This window comes from Uranotaenia lowii, chromosome 3 (assembly GCF_029784155.1).
Source record: "Uranotaenia lowii strain MFRU-FL chromosome 3, ASM2978415v1, whole genome shotgun sequence".
NCBI classification, from domain to species: Eukaryota; Metazoa; Arthropoda; class Insecta; order Diptera; family Culicidae; genus Uranotaenia; species Uranotaenia lowii.
The window spans coordinates 292,754,712-292,774,025 of NC_073693.1; the positions used below are offsets into that span (position 1 = coordinate 292,754,712).

A 19,314-nucleotide genomic window follows, 5' to 3' on the forward strand; every position below is an offset into this window, starting at 1 on the left:
CGACAAATGCACAGAATTTTTTCGACAACCCATGAACCATATTTTTTCCATTATAGCTGCTCAGTGTTAGATCAAAACATCTAAACTTACCTTGCTGAAAGTAGTTCGCCTTTCGCACGTACACGCAAATCAGTGCCATCAGCTGTAGCTGCGATAGCCGCTGCCGCGTTGACTGCGGCAATGGCAACAAATCCCTTAGGTTCGCAATTTCGGCATTGATCAGATCGCGCCGCAGCTTCGACGCTCCTTTGGTCGATTTGTTCGCTTCGAATCTGAAATTGGTTGAAAAAAGGAAAATAGTTAACAAGAATGTAAAATATTTAATTCATTTGAAGATGATTTTTTTTAAATGTGTCTCTACCAGGAAGTCTATTGATTCAAATTTTATAGTTTTTTTCTCAGAATTTTTGACATCCTTAATAAAATCAATTGCTGATGTTTCTTGAATATTAATCAGCATTAGCTAGTTTACCCATTCAATAAATCGTAGAAGTCCCATTCACGTGAATTTGGATTCGAAAAACAACACACAAACAAATATGCTCACTTTATAGATTGATCGGAATTCAATTAATGGTTAGACGCTCGAAGGTTCCAAGTATGGTAGCTCAAAGAGGAAATAGAACTGCCGAAAGTGTTTGATTTTTTTTCCAACTTCTGGGCGGTCCATTTTCGGCTTAATCGCTTATGTAATGTCTAATTTGAATTAATATTCAAAGTACCGATGTTTTTCTTCGCTAGAAACTTGACAGAATTAAGCTCGCTATTAGCTGCAGGAAGAGAAATCAATTTTTTTTTGCTGTTGCCTAGCACGTGCTTATTTTAAGTAAATTTTTACACACGAATCAAAGATTAGAACATGAATTTTAAATTTTCGTTTACTCATATTCAAAATAAATTCCGCGAATCACTCGCATATTGATTTTCCGAATTTATACCTCTTTGAGATCCTAATCAGCAACCCCGAGTGCGAAGCACATCAAATTCGTTTAATGTAAACATTTCGATATCTGATGGGGCTCTTATCGCGGCCCAGATTGTAACAAAGCTTCAAGAGACCAACAGCAACAAAAAAACAAAATACATCCGATTCTTCGCATAACCAACTGTCAATCCAATCGGGCAACGATTATTTGTTATTGTCATAATTTCTGTTTTGTTAATATTTCATTTTTGGGACCTCTCCAACATTGAAAAAAAAAAAATAGCTGGGAAGGAAATACCCCACCGAAAAAAAAGGCTGAAAGCCCAACCGAGGAGATCAATCATCGCCACACCAAAAGGCAACGAGACAGACACGGAGGAAAAAAAAACTCCGAACCTAAACGTATTCCTCCTAACAATAACAACTGCAACAACATGGTTGTGAATCACACCAGAGATGTCCGCGGATGAATGATCTCTATTTGGACAATGATCATTGATCACCTCCGTCGCGTTTTTTTCCAACTTGGAATTTGGAACTCCAAAAGAGTTGCTTTGCCTCTCTGTTGTTATCCGGTGATACTAAAGTTAGAAGTTGTACCTTTGACGGAAAATCTGAAATAATGAAATTTCTAAATAAAGTTATTTTAACACTTATGAATAGTTTAAACAGAGGTTCAACCTCATATGGCCCTTTGGATGTGATGTTGCGGCGTCTTTGCTCAGAAAGTAAATAATTTGAAATCTTCCACGATCCGGAAAAGAAAACTTAAAAACAATTGTGAAGCAAACGTGTGGAACACTCTGTTTTAGAATTTCAAAACGCCTTTTGTATAAAAAATAATTTTCTTGGAAAAAAATTACAAACGATTTTTTTCAAATTTTAAATAATATCAAGGGTTTAAATTCTGAAACGATAAGTTTTATAACTTTAAAAGAAACTCGATTATTGGCTTTGACTTTTCAAAACTCCTCCTTTCCGTGTAAAGCTATGATTGGTCATCAACTAGCTAGCCATCAGGGTCCAGCCAGCGCAGCCAGCCAAATTCGGGGCCACCAGACACGTCAAGGAATTCATTTTTCGGCTTCATCACTCTCTGGTCAAGCTGATCCATGTCTAGATCTCTATATTAATCCAAGAACCGCGCCGCCACATCGCCGCCATTCGTCTGTTTCCGAGGCGCGGTGCGGGTTCAATACTGGCATTTAGGAATGTCTTTTAAAAAAGGCTCGGCCACCGACCAAAGTTTCGAACATTTGTCCGTTGAGCCTAGCTAGAAATCTGGAACGATTCGGCGAGGAATGATTTGTTTACTTTTCCAAGATCTTCTTCATTTGACGCGCGCGATCAACATCTCACCTGCGATCAGATATGGGCGCTCGCTCGCGCATTTCAAACTAGTTTTGAATAGTGACGTTGGTTTTTTTTCCACCGCAGTTTTTTCTGAATCGTCTCAAATCTTAGAGAGATCCTTTTACGGTGTTATTTTTTGGGCAGGCAACTATAATAAAGGAGTGTGCGATTATTATTATCATTGTTCTTGTTTTAGTTGTTATTGATTCAACGGAGCGCCCTCCTCTCCTGGAAAGTGTTGCCTTTGGATTCACAATCGGAGATGATGCTGGGAAATAATGGTTCTTGAGTTGTAGGTCGTTCTTCCAAATTTGACTGCGGTTAGCGCTATCTTGATATCCAAAAACTGCTGCATTGTAAGGCAATGCCCAATATCGAATAAGTAGATAGAAATTGAAAACTTGAATGTCATTTAACATTATTTGAAAATGTTAGATACAAAATTTCCCACTGATAGACTTTTCACCATGTGTCAAAAAACGTTGGGAATAATCAACGTTTTTCACGTTTTTCTGAAGAGAATTCTTAATACTGAGCGAATACTTTTCTTCATACAAAAGTCAATGAAAAGGAACGTAAATATTAAAAATAATCTTCACCACCAACAGAGTAGAAGGGAGGGGGGGAGGGGGGTGTGCAGATGCAAATGAAACTTCAAGATTTGCTTCACACTGCAGCGATAGTGAAAACTTTCAACAAATTTTTTCAATATACTTGTATTGATATCCTTTAATAAAGCGTGCGAACCTTTAATATTCACTGCTAAAAAAAAGTTGATAAAAAATAATTTTCTCAATTTTTATGTTTAGTACTTTTGAAATAATCACTTTAAGAACTCTTAAAAGAATCTTCTAACAAATAAATTATTTCACAAATGAAAATAAACCACAAGTTTGTAAATGTAAAAAAAAACTTCAAGTTATCTACAACAATTTTGGACATCTTCATATTAACGCGAAATTCTGACCAAAATTTTAATTTTTCTCATTTTGGAACAGTTCGTTTGGGAATCCAAAGATTTATTTCTGAAAATTGTTTGTTAACAAATGATTTCAATTTAAAATTGAATATTTGAATATATTTATGAAGTACATATTTTGCCGAACCGTGATTCGAAAATATCGAATAATTAATTAATCTTGTTTTGATTTTTTGAATTTCTTTATTAAAATTTAATTCTTAAAAAAGATTATTAAAATCATATTTGAAGCTTTTGAAACTTCATTTTTATTTGTTTTCTCTTGAATTTCAAGCTCTCATACTTGTTTTTTTTTATTTTATTTTAACTGAATCGAAATAAATAGTAACAAATTTAATTTTTAAATTAATTACTATTGATACTAATAATGCTATTTTTCAATAAAAAGTTCTAATCAATTGCAATTTCAATAACCAAACTTTCAAATTCAGAGTGGATTTTTTTTTAACTTAAATTATTTAGCTGGATTTCTACTCGACATTTAAATTATTATTGTGTGGCTGAGCTTAAAACAGTAACGGTGATATAATTGATGTTAAACTTGAAATTCAGCTGTGTTGGTCAAAAATAAGAAAAATATCTTCCAAATGTTCAACTTGAGCGATTATCTTGTATCCGAGAAAATAGTCGAGTGATGACGAGGTAGTTTTATCTCACCTGAGAAAAATTAAATCATATACACGTTTTTGTAGCCTATGCTTGAAAAACTGATTTTGGAAATTTTTTTTTCTGAACTCGATTCTTTATCAGATTTTTTTCATCAGTTTTAAATAGAAGTAGTATTTTAACTAGTTTTTGTTATTTGATTTTTTTTTTCATTAGTGGTGTACCAGTGCGAACGGCCGAATACCAATTATTGACCCCTTCAACTATTTATTAAGTGACACGAATATTCGGCAAATGAATAGCAACTTCGTCACGGAATATTGTGCAAAAAAATACCATTGTGAGTAAAACTTTAAAAGTAAGGAAAGAATTAGTTAAAATAAATTTCACTGTTTGCAAATATAGCAAAAAATGCGCGAACAACTGCACGCATATACATATGCACGCAACGCGAGCCTTCAACAGCTTTGGAGCAAAAGTATGTATCCATCGTTGACAACTAAGGGAAAGGAATAATATTGAATAATTATGTTTTAATCAATATCCTAAAATTTCTCGCTTTAATATAAAAAGTTAAAAAATCCTTTGGAATACTCATTTTTTGTTTATTTGTCTCTAACAAACTTAAGTTGCTTTCCCACGTTTTTCAATTTTAAGTTTAACTTCATTATAGAATCACATTTTTTTTTGAATAGCTTAATTTAGATAAGGATAATCCATTTACGAAATATTTCTGAAAAATAAAGCAACCCAGCGCTTCCCTCTTTAAAATAAGTACTAAAAATCATTTGTAATTTAGATAATAGTCTTAATGGTCTTTTTTTACACGGTTTTCGGGAATAAGCACGTTTTTTTTACACGGTTCTCGGGAATTAACACGGTTTTTTTTTACGCGGTACGTATATCTGTATAAAAAAAAATCTTACTGTATTTCCATATTTTGCAAATAATTTTGTACTTGATAGGGATTATTCATTTTTCAAAATCAATCATTCAAACAATAAATCAGTAGATTTTTAAGGTTTTCTAACTGTAGTATTAGATGTAGGCAACAAAAATCGAATCAGTTCACGTGGAAATCTGATGGAGGGGGGTAGTGGTTTGCCAAATGTTCACGCTTGTCCACGGAGAAGGGGAAAAATTGGGTAGAAAAACACATTTTTCTCTCCACGTGAACGGCTTCAAACTTAAAGGCTCAAGTCTTTTTTACTTCTAAAAAGGATCGAGATATGTTGATCCATAAATCATAAACGTATCTAAACTTGTAAGACAGTCTGAAAAAACATTTTTACTAAATATCCAAACATCGCGAACAACTCATGAGCTTTAAATATCATTTATCAGATTAGCGATAGGTTGTTTGATGACAGAGAAACGCACGAAAAAAATTGCATGTTTTGCATGACCCATACTTTTTGCCGATACACCATGCTGAGGGGTGAGGCCACACTTTTGATCGATAACTTAAGTAGCTATTTTATATATTTTAAGTACTATGCACATTTTTTGCAATAATTTAACAATTTATATTTATGAAAACAAAGATTCGAATGCAATTCGAATTTAGAAATTTGGTCCACATCACTCTGAGCTGATCGAATTTAAGTTTAAAGTGGGATTTTTTGAAAATTTTCCAGCTTTAAGTCAAGTTTAAGTCATATTAAGTTATTAGAAATGTAACAGTGTCAAAAACATATGAAAACGGATTTGCTCAACATCTTTCAAATGAGATCAAAAGAAATGCAATATGTCATAAGATGACTGAAATATGAAGGAACAAATTTGCTTGTTTTTGAGGGACGGCTTCCAAACTTTTGGCCGGCAGTGCTTCAGACCCATCGGAAGCAGAACCAGTCAAAAAATAGTAAAATTTCTGACCAAGAAATTGGGTACAGTTATTATGGATGATGAAACCTAAATTTAATTCGACTTTTAAACTTTGCCTGACCACAATTTTAAACTTCATCGAAGAAAAAGTTTGTTCCCGAAAGCCATTTACACTGAAAGGTAAAATGTGGCAAGCCATAAGTAAAAACGGTTAAATGTCTCGTCCATTTATAATCGCAGATACAATCAATGGTAAAATTTACGTGCAAGGATGTTCACAAAAAAGGTTGCTACCCTTAATCAAACAGCATAACAATCCTACAATCTTTTTGCCTGATCTCGTTTCGTGCCACTACTCTCTAAGGCAATAAAGTAGTATGAAGTCAGCAAGATCACATAATTACCGAAACTTAACAGAAATTCGTCCAATCGAAACTTCTTGGGCTTTGACGAAGGCAATTTTGAAGAAATACATGAAACCATCAAATAGTGTAGAAAAATTCAAGAAAGATTGGCATGAAGTGGTAAAAACTGTCGGAGAAAGCACTATGCAGAAGCTGATGAGTAGTGTTAATAGTGAAGTAAGAGAACTCGTCTACCCTACAAAAACTAATGCTAAATTAATTATAAACTGAATAAAAATACTACTTTGAATTTTTGCAGTATGTTTGAGAATAAAATGGTAAAAAAATCTTTGTTTTCCTTATTCAAGAAAGAAAGTATATTTATAGTTTTCGGAACAGCTCATGTAAGCTTCGAGAGCGAGAAAACACGTTTTAAAGTCGTTGTGTTTGGCCATTTCCCATATATTTTTCGGAGATTTGTGTTTTTTTTTTTCGTACAAGTATGTTAATAAAATGCAAAAAAAAAACCAGAAAAAATCATCTAATAAAGTTTGAAATATGAAAAATCGTTTGGTTTTATTTAATCAAAATTTATCATTTTTGCACTTATTCCCAGGGTTGAGATCCGTCATCGTAATGAGGCGTAAAGCTGTGACTGTGAAGCCTTTTGGTCCGTCTCACTCAATTGATTATTCCTCAAATGGGTTCCTCTTCGTTTACCAGTCACTCATTCCCCAGTCCAGAAATGAAATTTAGCGGGAAACAATTATAAGCGTCTTCCCCTTAAGTTTGATACATTTGATGTCTTTGACAAACTTTTACAAAAACTAAAGGCTAGTCAAAAATTTTATCCTTGATTGCATTTGAAAGTTAATGTTACAAATGTTCTTTACTTTATGAAAAACTGGAGATTGTTTTTTAATTAATGCTTTTAATCGTTGTATGAATTTTACTACAAATCGTCAAAATCTCCATATACAGTTTGCGTTGTGCTCTCTCCGTGAGAGGTTGTTTTATTTTTCGTCTCATGTGTGTCGTCGTTTCGTTTGTCGGTAGGCGGTGTTCGATAAATTGTTTTGATAAAGTGAAATAAATTCGATTTTCAAACAAAAAATCATGGGATAAGAGAAGATTGAGGTGCGACGGTTGGTCTGATTTGAATGCGGTCTGGTGAAGATAGTTTAAGGGCGATACGCGTGATTTGCTCTGGTGGGATACCGAAGCTGAATGTTTGATAAAACGGTGATGTGTTTATGATTCCGGTTGGGAGAAGCAATATGGGAAAGATAGTTTTTCTTCGAACAATACATAAAGTGTCCGCTGTAAAAGGGTGGTTAGATAGTGATGGTTTGGTGGGAAAAAACGTAGAAAAGGTTTCGACACGAATTGGAGTAACTAACACCGATAACAGCTCCCGGAATATGGTTTCCGAAACGAGTTAATAAAAAAAAATTTGGATGTTAAGTGTCAGTGGAAGTGTAAATAGGAAAACATAAAAAAATGTGGAACGGAGATTTCTTCCAAATACTGAATGTTTGAACATGTCCTATCATGTTGGCACCAGCAAGCGAAGCGGTTGCAGAAGGCGTATTAATTTTCGAGAGATGGGCCGAAAAATGGGTGAGAGATTTCCATGAATTACCTTTTCTCCCATTTTCTCTTTCTGCATGCTTGTGCAAAGAATGGCTTGCTATGATCGTTATTCCTTTTACGACTAATATTTTGCTTTGCTTAGAGATCACTGTTCCTGGAAGCCGGACATCATTCACACTAGGCGACGAATGCGCTGTTCCGGCTAAACTCAAGTAGTTTTTACTGATGTTGTTTGTAAAACTTATTATTACTATTCCTGTTTTCATTCACAAAACATAAATTTTTTTACAGGTTGGTTTCTATCTTTCAAAAAACTGTGCCGTTTCATAATTCTTGCAATTTGTTTCAATTTTCCGAATCGAATTATTCTTTAAGTTAAAAAGAATATGAACTGAATCATGTCGTGTAAACCAATGTGAACTTTTAATTTATTGTAGCATCAACTGTATTTTATAATATGAATAATATCTACTAACGATTGTTTCCAGCATAAAATTTGTGTCATTTTTCTGCATTTTTTTCCTTAAGCTCAGCATCTCAACATAAGTAGCACTAGTCATAAATTTTTGGTTTTTTGTTTAGATTTTTTAATTGAATGATTCTCTTAATAATTATTTACAAACAGGTGAGATGACGCCACATTTGTTATACTACTTTTTTTTCATTAATTAAAAAATCCATCATGCAGGCTTATTAACATTGCATGGTGTAATAACTCATATATCTTATTATTATATTTGTTAGTATTGTTTTCTTGAAAATTGTACATGTTTATGGCATCTTTCAATGAAAAAAAAAATGCTTTAAAAAATTTCCATTTCAATATTAATCAATGTTATTCATTTTACAGCTTCATTTCATAAATAATATTCTCACAACTCAAATTATTCGTAGAACATTTATAAAGTTTTTCAATTGCTTCAATCATATTACTTTTTCAGCCTAACATCACTTTTGGAAAGGATAACTTTTTTCATCATTTATCAGTCATTCTAATGTACTATCTATCCGCTGTGTTTTGTACTTTTTGAAGCAGAAAAAATAGGAAATTTGTGCATCTAATCATAACTACAAAATTTTTCTTTCGACTACCTCATACCATCAAATTCCTCTATTCCATTTCATGTCAGAAGGCGTTAAAAATAAATAGCTAAGGCAAGGACGGCAAATTGTATTTTTTACTTTTTATTCATTCTTTAGCTTAGTTCTTTTTAATTTTTCATAACTGATTTACTCTTGTTTTCAGAACTTGTTCGTTTGGATTTTAATTTTCATATTGTTACTTTTCTATTTTTTAACAGATTATAAAGTAATATCTTTAAGCTGACTTTGCAATTTTTCAATTTTTCATTTTTAACCAGGTTACGTGAGCTATATTTTCATCATTGTTTTAAGAAACATCAAGGATCGTATTATTTATATTATATTGTAGCATTATATACATTTCATTATATTACATTACATTACATTCTAATTTATTATATTGTATTATATTTTATAGTTGTATATTTAATTTATCTAAATTGGTTTGGGGCATCAGAGTACCTTCATTTTGCAAAAGGAGCAGGTAGCAGTATGTGCTTGTTACCCGTTTCGAACGCTGGACGTTTCTCAATTTATATCAAGGGAATTTGGCATGGTTAAGAAAAAGATAGTATTTGACTGCTTTTTGTAAAATAAGGACGCACTTTTTTTTCGGAAGCCTTGGGGGCGGGATTATAATTTGCATGCTATTATCACTGACCACACTGACTTGACTCTTAGAACAAAAATTCAACCATTTTCTGTCTAATTTTTTGTTGTCTGCTTTTGCAGGTTCGCAATACCGACGGCAAGTGGCGAACCTGAAAAATTTGATAAAAAATGCCCTGTAGGAAAAATGGTCCTGTTTAGCCCGATTTTATCGTAGAAATTGCGTGTTTTATTTTTAAAGTTGGGTGGCATTTCCTAACTGGGATAGCATTTCTTCAAATCGATCGATGCGCACTCTGGAATCGACATTGTGTACTGTTGGAAAACTGATTTTTTTTTGTTTTTTTTTTCTGGAAAAATAATCCAGAAAACGAAATCGAGTGTCCAGTCAGTATGGTCAGTGCTATTATGGTAAGTCAACAATATGGTTAAAGCTTCTCGAGACTTTTCCCCTTATAATCCTGGATACCGTAAGTGCCTCTGCTTACGATTCCATTCCCATAGAAGTCTCATTGAGGGGTTATGACTGTGTTGCATGGTAGCCAAGAAAGACGCGTGGGTTATTTTCTTGGCCATAACCGCGGCGCTGCCGCAAACCCAAAGTGGATACATACATACATACAAATCGTCAAAATCTCCATATAACTAGAGAAAATTTGTACAATTGTTCTTCAAGATCTCAGAAACTACTGGACCGATCGATGTGAAATCCGACATAGAGTAGTTTTTGAGTAAACAAAAGTATCTGTGGAATTTAAAGTCCGCCGCACTCAAGGACAGTGATGCCAACTTTTTTTCAGAAATGTTTGGGCGATTTTGAAAAAAAAGTCTGGAAAAGCCTGGAAAAGTCTGGACAGCGAACTTGATAGGTGATCACCTTTTTTTTTTGGTCGCCAGATCGCAATATTGCAGTCGTTCCCTAGATTCCTCCTCATTACTTCATAATAATCGTAAAATCTATACACTATCAATGCCTGAGACTATTGTGGTGATGTCGGTGACACTACGATTTATGCTTTACTTCCTGTTTTACTAACATCTACGAGGCATTCCTCACTCTTCAATTACTACTTCGAATCATTTCCTGCCATTTTGCAACGAAAATTTTGAATTTAGATTGCTTTGTCAGAAAATTCATATCCAAACTCAAAAGTCTGGTGATGTCTGCAAGAAATGACAAAAGTCTGGAAGTCTGGAAACCTAAAAAAAGTCTGTCAAAAGTCCAAAATGTCTGGAAGATCCAGAAAAAATCTGGAAGGTTGACATAACTGCTCAAGGAAGGAAGGGCTTCCAAACAAAATAATCGTAAAATACCATAAAAAACGATAAAATTCAATCTATTGACAAGTGAATCTCATCAAATGTTGTAAAAATGCTTTCATTCACATGTTCAGATAATTTTAATACACAAAGGTCCCTCCCGTCAAAGAAAAGGGGGGCCCCATCCAGTATAAGCAAAACATGAGACAATCCTTATCAGGAAACACCCAGGGTTAGTCTTATTGAAAAGTTTATCAATTTGAACAAAAAAAAAATGCATATTGCGGCTTAAACCACAATATGCAAGTTTTAAGAGGTGCGTGTGTGCGTAGTAACAGTTACTGAACCTGAATTCCAAGGGGAAACGCAAGAAAAATTCCCACAGTATTGATCCAGCCGTAATGCTGGCCAGTATGAATTTTGCCCTGGCTGGCTGCAATCAGTTTCTAACCGACCGCACTTATTTTCCGATAATTATACCGAAAAAAAAACCGCCTTACCTTAAGGAAGGTACCTACGTTGAAGTTGTATCTGGTTCAATCGCTCTGCCCCGTCTCTGGTGTTGTTTTTGTTCCTGCTGTTATTTGCCACTTTTCTGCTGCGCTGCTGTGAGAAATCCTTAGGCTCGGGATGCAGTCTGCAAGTTTTCTCGGGATTTTCTTGGTGGGAGAGAAACGAGGAAGAAATTATCAGTCTTCATAACTTCCCCATATTCATCCGAACGCTCTGGCTGCAGTCAATCAGCTATCTCTCGCGCCGAAGATAATGTTTGGTTGAATTTGGCCGGAGCTAAGACTCAACTTTATCCGCTAGCTTTCGAGAACAGTAGCGTATGCAGGGATTGATCCTGAAGGATAGTTGAGGTATTGCAGTTTTGCAATTTTGAAGACGCCTCTGTCTGGGCCAAACAAAAACTTGCTGGAGCTTGGGAAAAGACGCGCCGATCAACTTAACGCGAAAACGGCAGCTCATTGCCCTGGAGGTGCCTGATCTGTGGACCCTTGGAGGCACTTCAATGATTCCTCATCGATTCAGTTGCCATCAGCTTCAATAACGATATCTTTGAATACGGTGACCAATCGTTCGCTGGTAGATGTTTCAATTTCGAATTCAGAATAAATAGAAACGTAGAATCCAAAGACTACGCCTATATGTATGATTTTTCAAGGACACAGTCTGGCAACCCTATCGCGCTGATCGAACTTCTTCTCATCCTCGCCAAAAGATAAGCAAAGGTTCCCATATCGCTCGCTTCACGCTGCCGGCTTATGCTGCCGTTTTCAACTGGATGCTGTTGCTGCTGCTCAATGCAGCATATTTCTTCCCTTCCCCATTCGCATTCTCAATGCAGCATCCTCACTCAACCCTTCCTCTAGTAGATGTTTGAGTTGTTGTTTCTCTGTTGTCGTTATTATTGCCTGCTGGGTAAAGATCATTTAAACATCGTGTTCTTCTCTCTCCCAGTCTGTTTGTCTGTGTCTCTCTCTCTCTCTTTGCTTTTCTTGACCACCTTGACCGGTCGCTTCTATCCCAGCAAATTCCCTTCCCCCACCTTTACAAACATCACCCCTATATTTAGATGTTGCTGCGTTTGAGAAACACCATAAATTGAGGCTACTAAATTAATACCTGTGTTTATGTTGGCAAAGTTTGATCCCTCAATCGGGCTTAGTTTGTGCATTCATCCATTCTTTGGAGCAATGAAATAAAAAAAATAATCCGAGACTTGTGTTTTGTTTCCCGACTCACAATAATCATACAGAATGTGAGCTGCTTTAAGCTCCTTTGAGAGTAGAGAGTCGGCTCTATTCGAAGCTAATTATGTTGGTGGGAAATTGCGCGCAGTGATTTGAAATCTATAATCGACCAAAACAATACGAACAATCAAAGCTAGTCCTATTAACAATTTTAGTTGTTAATAACAAGAAAACTTTACTGTTAAAAAAGATAAGGTTTTAAAAATTCCTTTATATCGTCAATAGAAAATTTGAAAATGTTTGCCCTTCTTTGAAAAGCAAATTAAACTATTGTAGAACTTGAAAGTATATAAACTCTTATTTAAGGTATTCACTTTTGCATTAGCATTTAGCTTTTCGAAAGGGTATTTGATCAAAATAGCAGTCTTTATAGAGGGTTCACTTAGATGTCTCTGGTCAAATCAAATGTTGGTTTGAACTCCTGAGAAAATTTTCCTCAATATCAGTATTATTTCAAGCTCGTAAACCTGCGGCTTCGATGTTTTCGGGATTTTCGGAACAAATTCTTCCACCGTGCATTGTAGCAATTCTTGACTATAACATTAGACTAAGTCGATCCGGGGTCATTGTTGAATTTCTCAAATCCTGGGGTCTAAAAAGCTTCGTTTTAGCTCATAACTGATTCACGATATTTTGCAGAATATTTAAGCAACGTTTAAATGAGTAAATTGGAACCTTTAGGTTTGTACGGAAAAATTGAATATTTTGTACTGAAAAATCAATATCATTTTTATTTCTTCACAAATACGTCTTGCAGCACTCCGGGAAACTCGTTCATAACAGTGACGAAAAGAAGGGGTCCCAAGTGACTCCCTTGTGGTACGCCGCTGTTGACCGAGAATACCCAGGATCTCGCATTCCCTATCTTCACAAACTGGACTCTTTCTTTCAGGTACGAACGAATCCACTGAAGACAATTAGGCAAAAAAAGTCGGTTTATCAGGGATATGTCTTTTGGCATTGAAAAACAATAAATTCAATTGACACCCCTGGTGAGTGCCTAGTTACACTGAATCCAAAATCAGACTTAAAATTCACTTGACTTTTCACTTAAAAGTGTGAGTTTAGTAAATTTCTCCATTTCAAGTGGCTTACCCACACTTAAGTTTCATGTGACCGAATCAAACGTTCACTAGCTCATCGTTTGAGTTTTTAGTGACTGGCACTTGGAATTTTTCTGATTGTCAACTTACTTCGCTGCTCACTTCAATTTCATTACATGCTCACTTAAAATTCACTTGACCCTCTCACCTAATAGTCAATTTCACTTGACTGGCCACTTGAAATTTAAATGAATGTACAGTAGGGTGTCCCAAAACTGCATAATGTCTGGCAATCTGGGGGCTCATCCTCCAAATGGTAGATTAGGATGTGGAGAACAAACGTTTGTATAGGGCCGACTAAAAAAAATCATGTTTGGAGGTTCCGCGAAGATCGCCATCTTTGAAAAAAGTCCACTAAAAAAAAAATGATTTAAAATAAATTCTGGGTCCAAAAATTTTCACAAAGCTTATATATTTTATATTTTTTTTAAATTTTGTTTAGATTAAATTCTACTCGTCAAAAATGAAAAACAAAGAAAATTTGTGTCAAAATTTAAAAAAGCAAGCTATTTTCAAGAAAAAATTTTTTTTTGGTCCAAAAATTTTGTATTCAATTGAACAAAATGTGAACCTAGCGTAAAATGTTTTTTTGAATTTAAATAGCATGTTTTATAGCCACAATATGCATGGAGATTATTCACAAAAACGGTAAAAATTTTCAATTTTTAAATCTCCATCTTGAGATAAAAAAATCCCTAGATAGCTCTACTCTTAATTTATGTTGTATAATTTCCCACATTTCTGCACTGCACTATATTGCAAATTGGGCTGCTTTTTTGCCATTGTTGAAGAACGATTATGAACAAAAGAAGCAATTTTTTCTTCAAATTTGACTTCTGAGCAAAGAATCTTTCGGATCACGAAGTAAATTGATTTCAAATTGAATCTTAAAATTCTGTTTTCTTGAAAATTCATACAAAAACATGTTTAGAACACTACAAAGCATTGCCAATAAAAATTTCTGTAAATTATCAGTAATTAATTATCGAAACTTGTCAGGAATAACTTTCAAAACACGGTAAGATCTTGGTGTTAAAAATAATGTTCTTATTATTGACCAAATCATAGCACCTATTTGCTGCTTAAAACTCATGAAAATCAATTAAAACTTTAAAATAATCAGAAACTTTAATTTTATTATTTTGGCTTTGCTAAATATGGACAAGAAAGGAAAAAAAGAAAAAAATATATTCTCCTTATTATCGTTTTCTCAATTAAACTTCAAATGAAGTAATTGATGTTAAAAACAACCATTTACGGAAGTATAATTTAGAAAAGGAATTCCCTATAAGTTTTATTTCAATATTTCGATAAATACTTGCAAAATTGATAGAAAATTTTAATCTCACATAAAATGTGTATATTGACTGGTAAAAAAGAATACAGTCAGTGTACGAAAAATTGAAAAAGTTAACAACACCAGATCTGGAATTTATGTCAACCTAAATTGATTTAATTTTAGTTTAGCTTCCATCAACCTTTCTTAAACTAATGAAATTTTGCAGCAAGCTGTATGAAAATTTTTATACTAGGAACCACTTACTGAGCTATTAAAATATTTCATGTTTGGGGGTAGAATAAAAAAAAGGTTTGAGTATATACGAAAATAATGTGAACCTTATTTTTAGTGAAATTATGAATTTTGAAAAATTTTATATTTTTGGGAAGAATAGCAGCTTGCTGTAAAATTTATTAAACTTCAGAGCCAAAAATGTGAAAAAATTGTGGTTTTGGACCACTATGCGGTGTACTTTACTAGTTTAATTTTTATATCAGTAGAATTTTTTCTTAAATTATCAGCAGCCGTTCAATCGGCTAAACCAGTTTTTTATGCAGAAAAAATGTATGCAGGGAGTTCAATAAGTTCAAATAAACTTTTTAATTTTTTGTTGTGGTAAAGCCGTGAAACATGCATCAAATATATTATAGAGTTTTTTTACTACTATCCTGGAGCTGAAAGTCTATCTTCATTGAATTTTCATTTTTTTTATCAGCCCTTTTACATTCCAAATACTGGTACAGGCTAAAAACACTGTTTTTTTTTATCTAAATGAATGCCTCCAGTTCACCAAGTATGACTCCTTTGACGTATTTTCCATGATCATTCATGTTGTTGAGTATAAACGAGTACAGAATACCAAAATTTGTTTCATTTAAAATCTTGTTTTTTTTCGTATTTGATATGATATGTCTAGTAGTGCCAGCTGATTTTCATCACAAGGCTCATCAAAATAGTGGAGAATAAAATTATTCCACATCATAAATTGAAGATATACATCAAATATGAAAAAAGGATACCAACCCTCCAAACTTGACTCTCTTAGATAACATGGATAACGTTATATCAAACATGTTATTGAGAGAATAAACAAATACAGGACACTTATATTGACTCCATATAATAACGCTATTGTTCGTTTGTAGGTCGAAATTTACGATGGACTTACGAAACCTCTGAAGCTTATAAGAATGATTTATAGTTGAAAATTTCCAAAAAATTTGATGTAGTTGATCAATATTACATTGCCTTTCCATTCGAAAACTCTTTTTTTTTCTTTTTCAAAATTGTTGATAAAAACGTTTTCAGATTTTGATTAGTATCAAACTTATTGAACACCCTGTAAATATCTTAGAAACGAGAAACGACTGAAATTTGTGGATTAAGGGACAAACTTAAAACAAACGAAAAAGTATTAAACGAGCAGAAAATTTTAAAGTGATTAAATTGTTTTCATACACAAATACCTGAAATGAGATTTAAAAATTGATAATTGTGAATTGAGGTTTAAAAATTGAGAACTTATATATGTAGCGAACTGAAGGTTGCGAATTGAGAAATGAAAGTTGAGCATTGAAAACTAAGAACAGAGAATTAATAATTGAGAATTAAGGATTGAGAATTGAAAATTGATAATTGAGAAATGATAATTGTGAATTGAAAATTGGAAATTGGGAGTTGAGAATCGAAAATACAGTACTAAGGATTGAAAATTAAGAAGTGAAAATTGAAAATCAAATAATTAAAGTTAAGCATTTCAATTTAAAAAATGAGAGTCTAGAATTAAGAATTAAGAATTGAGAATTGAGAATTGAGAATTGAGAATTGAGAATTGAGAATTGAGAATTGAGAATTGATAATTGAGAATTGAGAATTGATAATTGAGAATTGAGAATTGAGAATTGAGAACTGAGAATTGAGAACTGAGAATTGAGAATTGAGAATTAAGAATTGAGAATTGAGAATTGAGAATTGAGAATTGAGAATTGAGAATTGAGAATGGAGAATTGAGAATTGAGAATTGAGAATTGAGGATTGAGAATTGAGAATTGAGAAATGAGAATTGATAATTGAGAATTGAGAATTGAGAATTGAGCATTGAGAACTGAGAATTGAGAATTGAGAATTGAGAATTAAGAATTGAGAATTGAGAATTGAGAATTGAGAATTGAGAATTGAGAATTGAGAACGGGGAATTGAGAAATACCGGGTATTGAGAAATGAGAATTTAGAATTCAGGATTCAGAAAAGAGAAATATGAATTGAGGAATGATGATTTAAATTTAAATTGTATCTCCACACCAATAGTTTACCTTGTATCGACATTTTTCGGATGTCACCACCAACTTTTAAAGATGCCAGACATCGCCGTTTGAGATGACGACGCAACAATAACAACAACAACGCAACATCGCGACAAAATACCAATCTTACGGGTCAACAGAAAACAAAGACATCTCCCCGTTTTCCTCCATTCAATCCCACCCACGCACCACTTTCGCTAGCTTGCCAAACAACACCCACCCACCGCTTCGGACGATGTCTTCCGAATTTTATGACATTGCCGCTGACTGAACGCGAGGCGCTTAACCGAACGACCCTTGAAATGTTCGAAGAGGACTGGTTGTGGTTGTTGATCGCGCGCGAGCTCCATCCGCACTTTTTTTAGGGACCCTCGATCAAGCTTTGCTGTTGTCTGATGAAGCGCGAAGATGATCAGTAACACACATCTTTGGCCGCATCCGCGCGGCCGCTTGGCTGAATCGATGGATGGCCGCTGTCTTCGAAACGATCCTCCTTGGGTTTGTCGAGTCGGATCGAATGGCCACTCAGCCTCAGAGTCCACGCTTATCCTGATCAAAGGGACACACATTCACCTTAATTAACTCTTTAAAAACAGTGGCTGACCACCATCACGGATCGGTTTGCCAGTTTTGATGGGCTGCCCTCTTGCTGGCCGGATCATTTTGGTTTCGATACAAGCTTTCCAGTGAAAATGTTTCCCGGCTGATCCGGTCGATATCATAAAGTGATGATCGGTTTTGAGTGGAAAAGTGTGTTTTCAAAGGAAAGTAATGAAACTAATGTAAGGTAGGTGGTAAAAAATTGTAGAAAAAAGGAGCGAATCTTTTGCATTGGAATTTTTTTTACCTCTAAGCATAGTTAAAGAAGATCTTTTCAGTATGCATCAAATTTACAAATCAATTTTTTGAGACACATTTTTTTATAATTCGTAGCGATGCTACTATCTCTTAATAAACACACTAACTATATCCAGTGTTCGGAACAGAAGCGCATATTCTGTTAGGAAATATAAATTTCGAGTTACAATTCCACCAAACTGTTGTTTTGAAACTCAAATGTTGTCACTCAAAACCACTAACTCTTCTTTGGAATGGGTATTTTTTAAAAAGTGTAACTAAATAAGTTCAGAATTCTGAACCAAACATTTTAACTTTAAAATTCATTCATAAAATCACTTATTTAACACATCAACAAGCTGGATGCCATAAAAAAAAAATTAACAAAATGGAATTTTTGATAAAAAATTAAAGCAAAAGTCAAATCGTTTTGCCGTTTTTCGGCCTTTCGTTAATTTGTCAAATTAAATTTAACTTTTAATTTATCTTTATTGTGTAAGGTCAGAAAAGCTTGTAATGATAAAATTTAGAATTTTACTTTTATATATCTAGTTTTGAAACTAGAATACCTAAACAAAACATTATGCTTCGGTTAAAAGGAATAAAAACAAATAGGCACTAAAAACGCTGTTACCATGGATTAATGAATTGAATTTTATAATTAAGCTTTAATTATTGTAAATTGTTATTTCCGGATCGTGGTAACAATGAAAGCTCGATTTCCAAATTTGTAACGTTCCCTTTTATTCGCTCGAAGCTCTACCGAGACACGTTTTAAATTCCTACGATTTCAACATTGATTAAATATAGGAATAATCATTAGTATGATTCTCAATCTTACGTTTAGTTAACTCTCTACGTTTCCTTCTGTCTCGATTTTCAGTAATAGGCCTCCGCTATTCACCCACGCCTTTAATTATCTTCGGTTAGAAATTGACTTCAACGATTCTCCAAAAATTTCTCACCTCTTCTCCAGTTCGATACTATCGCACTATGACAAATTTAAAACCGCGCACTTGTGTGGTATTGTAGCCTAAATTAAAGTAGTTAAACATAGAATATCACTTCACATACTAAGCGTAAAGCATACCTGTGCTAGACTTCCTGGGCAGATTCTCAATTTGCACCTTTCATGCCTTGAATTAGTTGCAGCTGCCTAGATTTAAGTAATTTTAAGTAAGTTTGGAATACAAGATGGGATATTCCAACTATAGGCCTACTTTAGCACGTCAGTTTAGCACAAGTTAACAATTTCACAATAACCACTAAAATAACTCTTTAGTTTTGTATCATCGAAAACAATAATTTCAGTCGAACAGTATTGTTTTTGTTTTACTCTTCTGTTTTCGGTCCACAGTTTCTCGCATAACGCGCCTAACTACTTTTCTCACTTCTCACAACATTCGATCTCATCTCCGAAACCCTCGAACTGTCATTTAAGATCAGATGTGTTCAA

At 34.0% G+C, this 19,314-nt stretch overlaps 1 protein-coding gene across 1 annotated transcript in view; it reads right to left on the bottom strand.

Moving 5' to 3' along the window:
* LOC129756201 (uncharacterized) overlaps positions 1–19,314 on the bottom strand; it is a 199,720-nt gene that overhangs the window by 138,117 nt on the left and 42,289 nt on the right. The window contains exon 3 of the mRNA XM_055753005.1: positions 91–272. Coding sequence (XP_055608980.1) covers positions 91–272 — 182 coding nt within the window. The remainder of the gene's footprint in view (positions 1–90; positions 273–19,314) is intronic.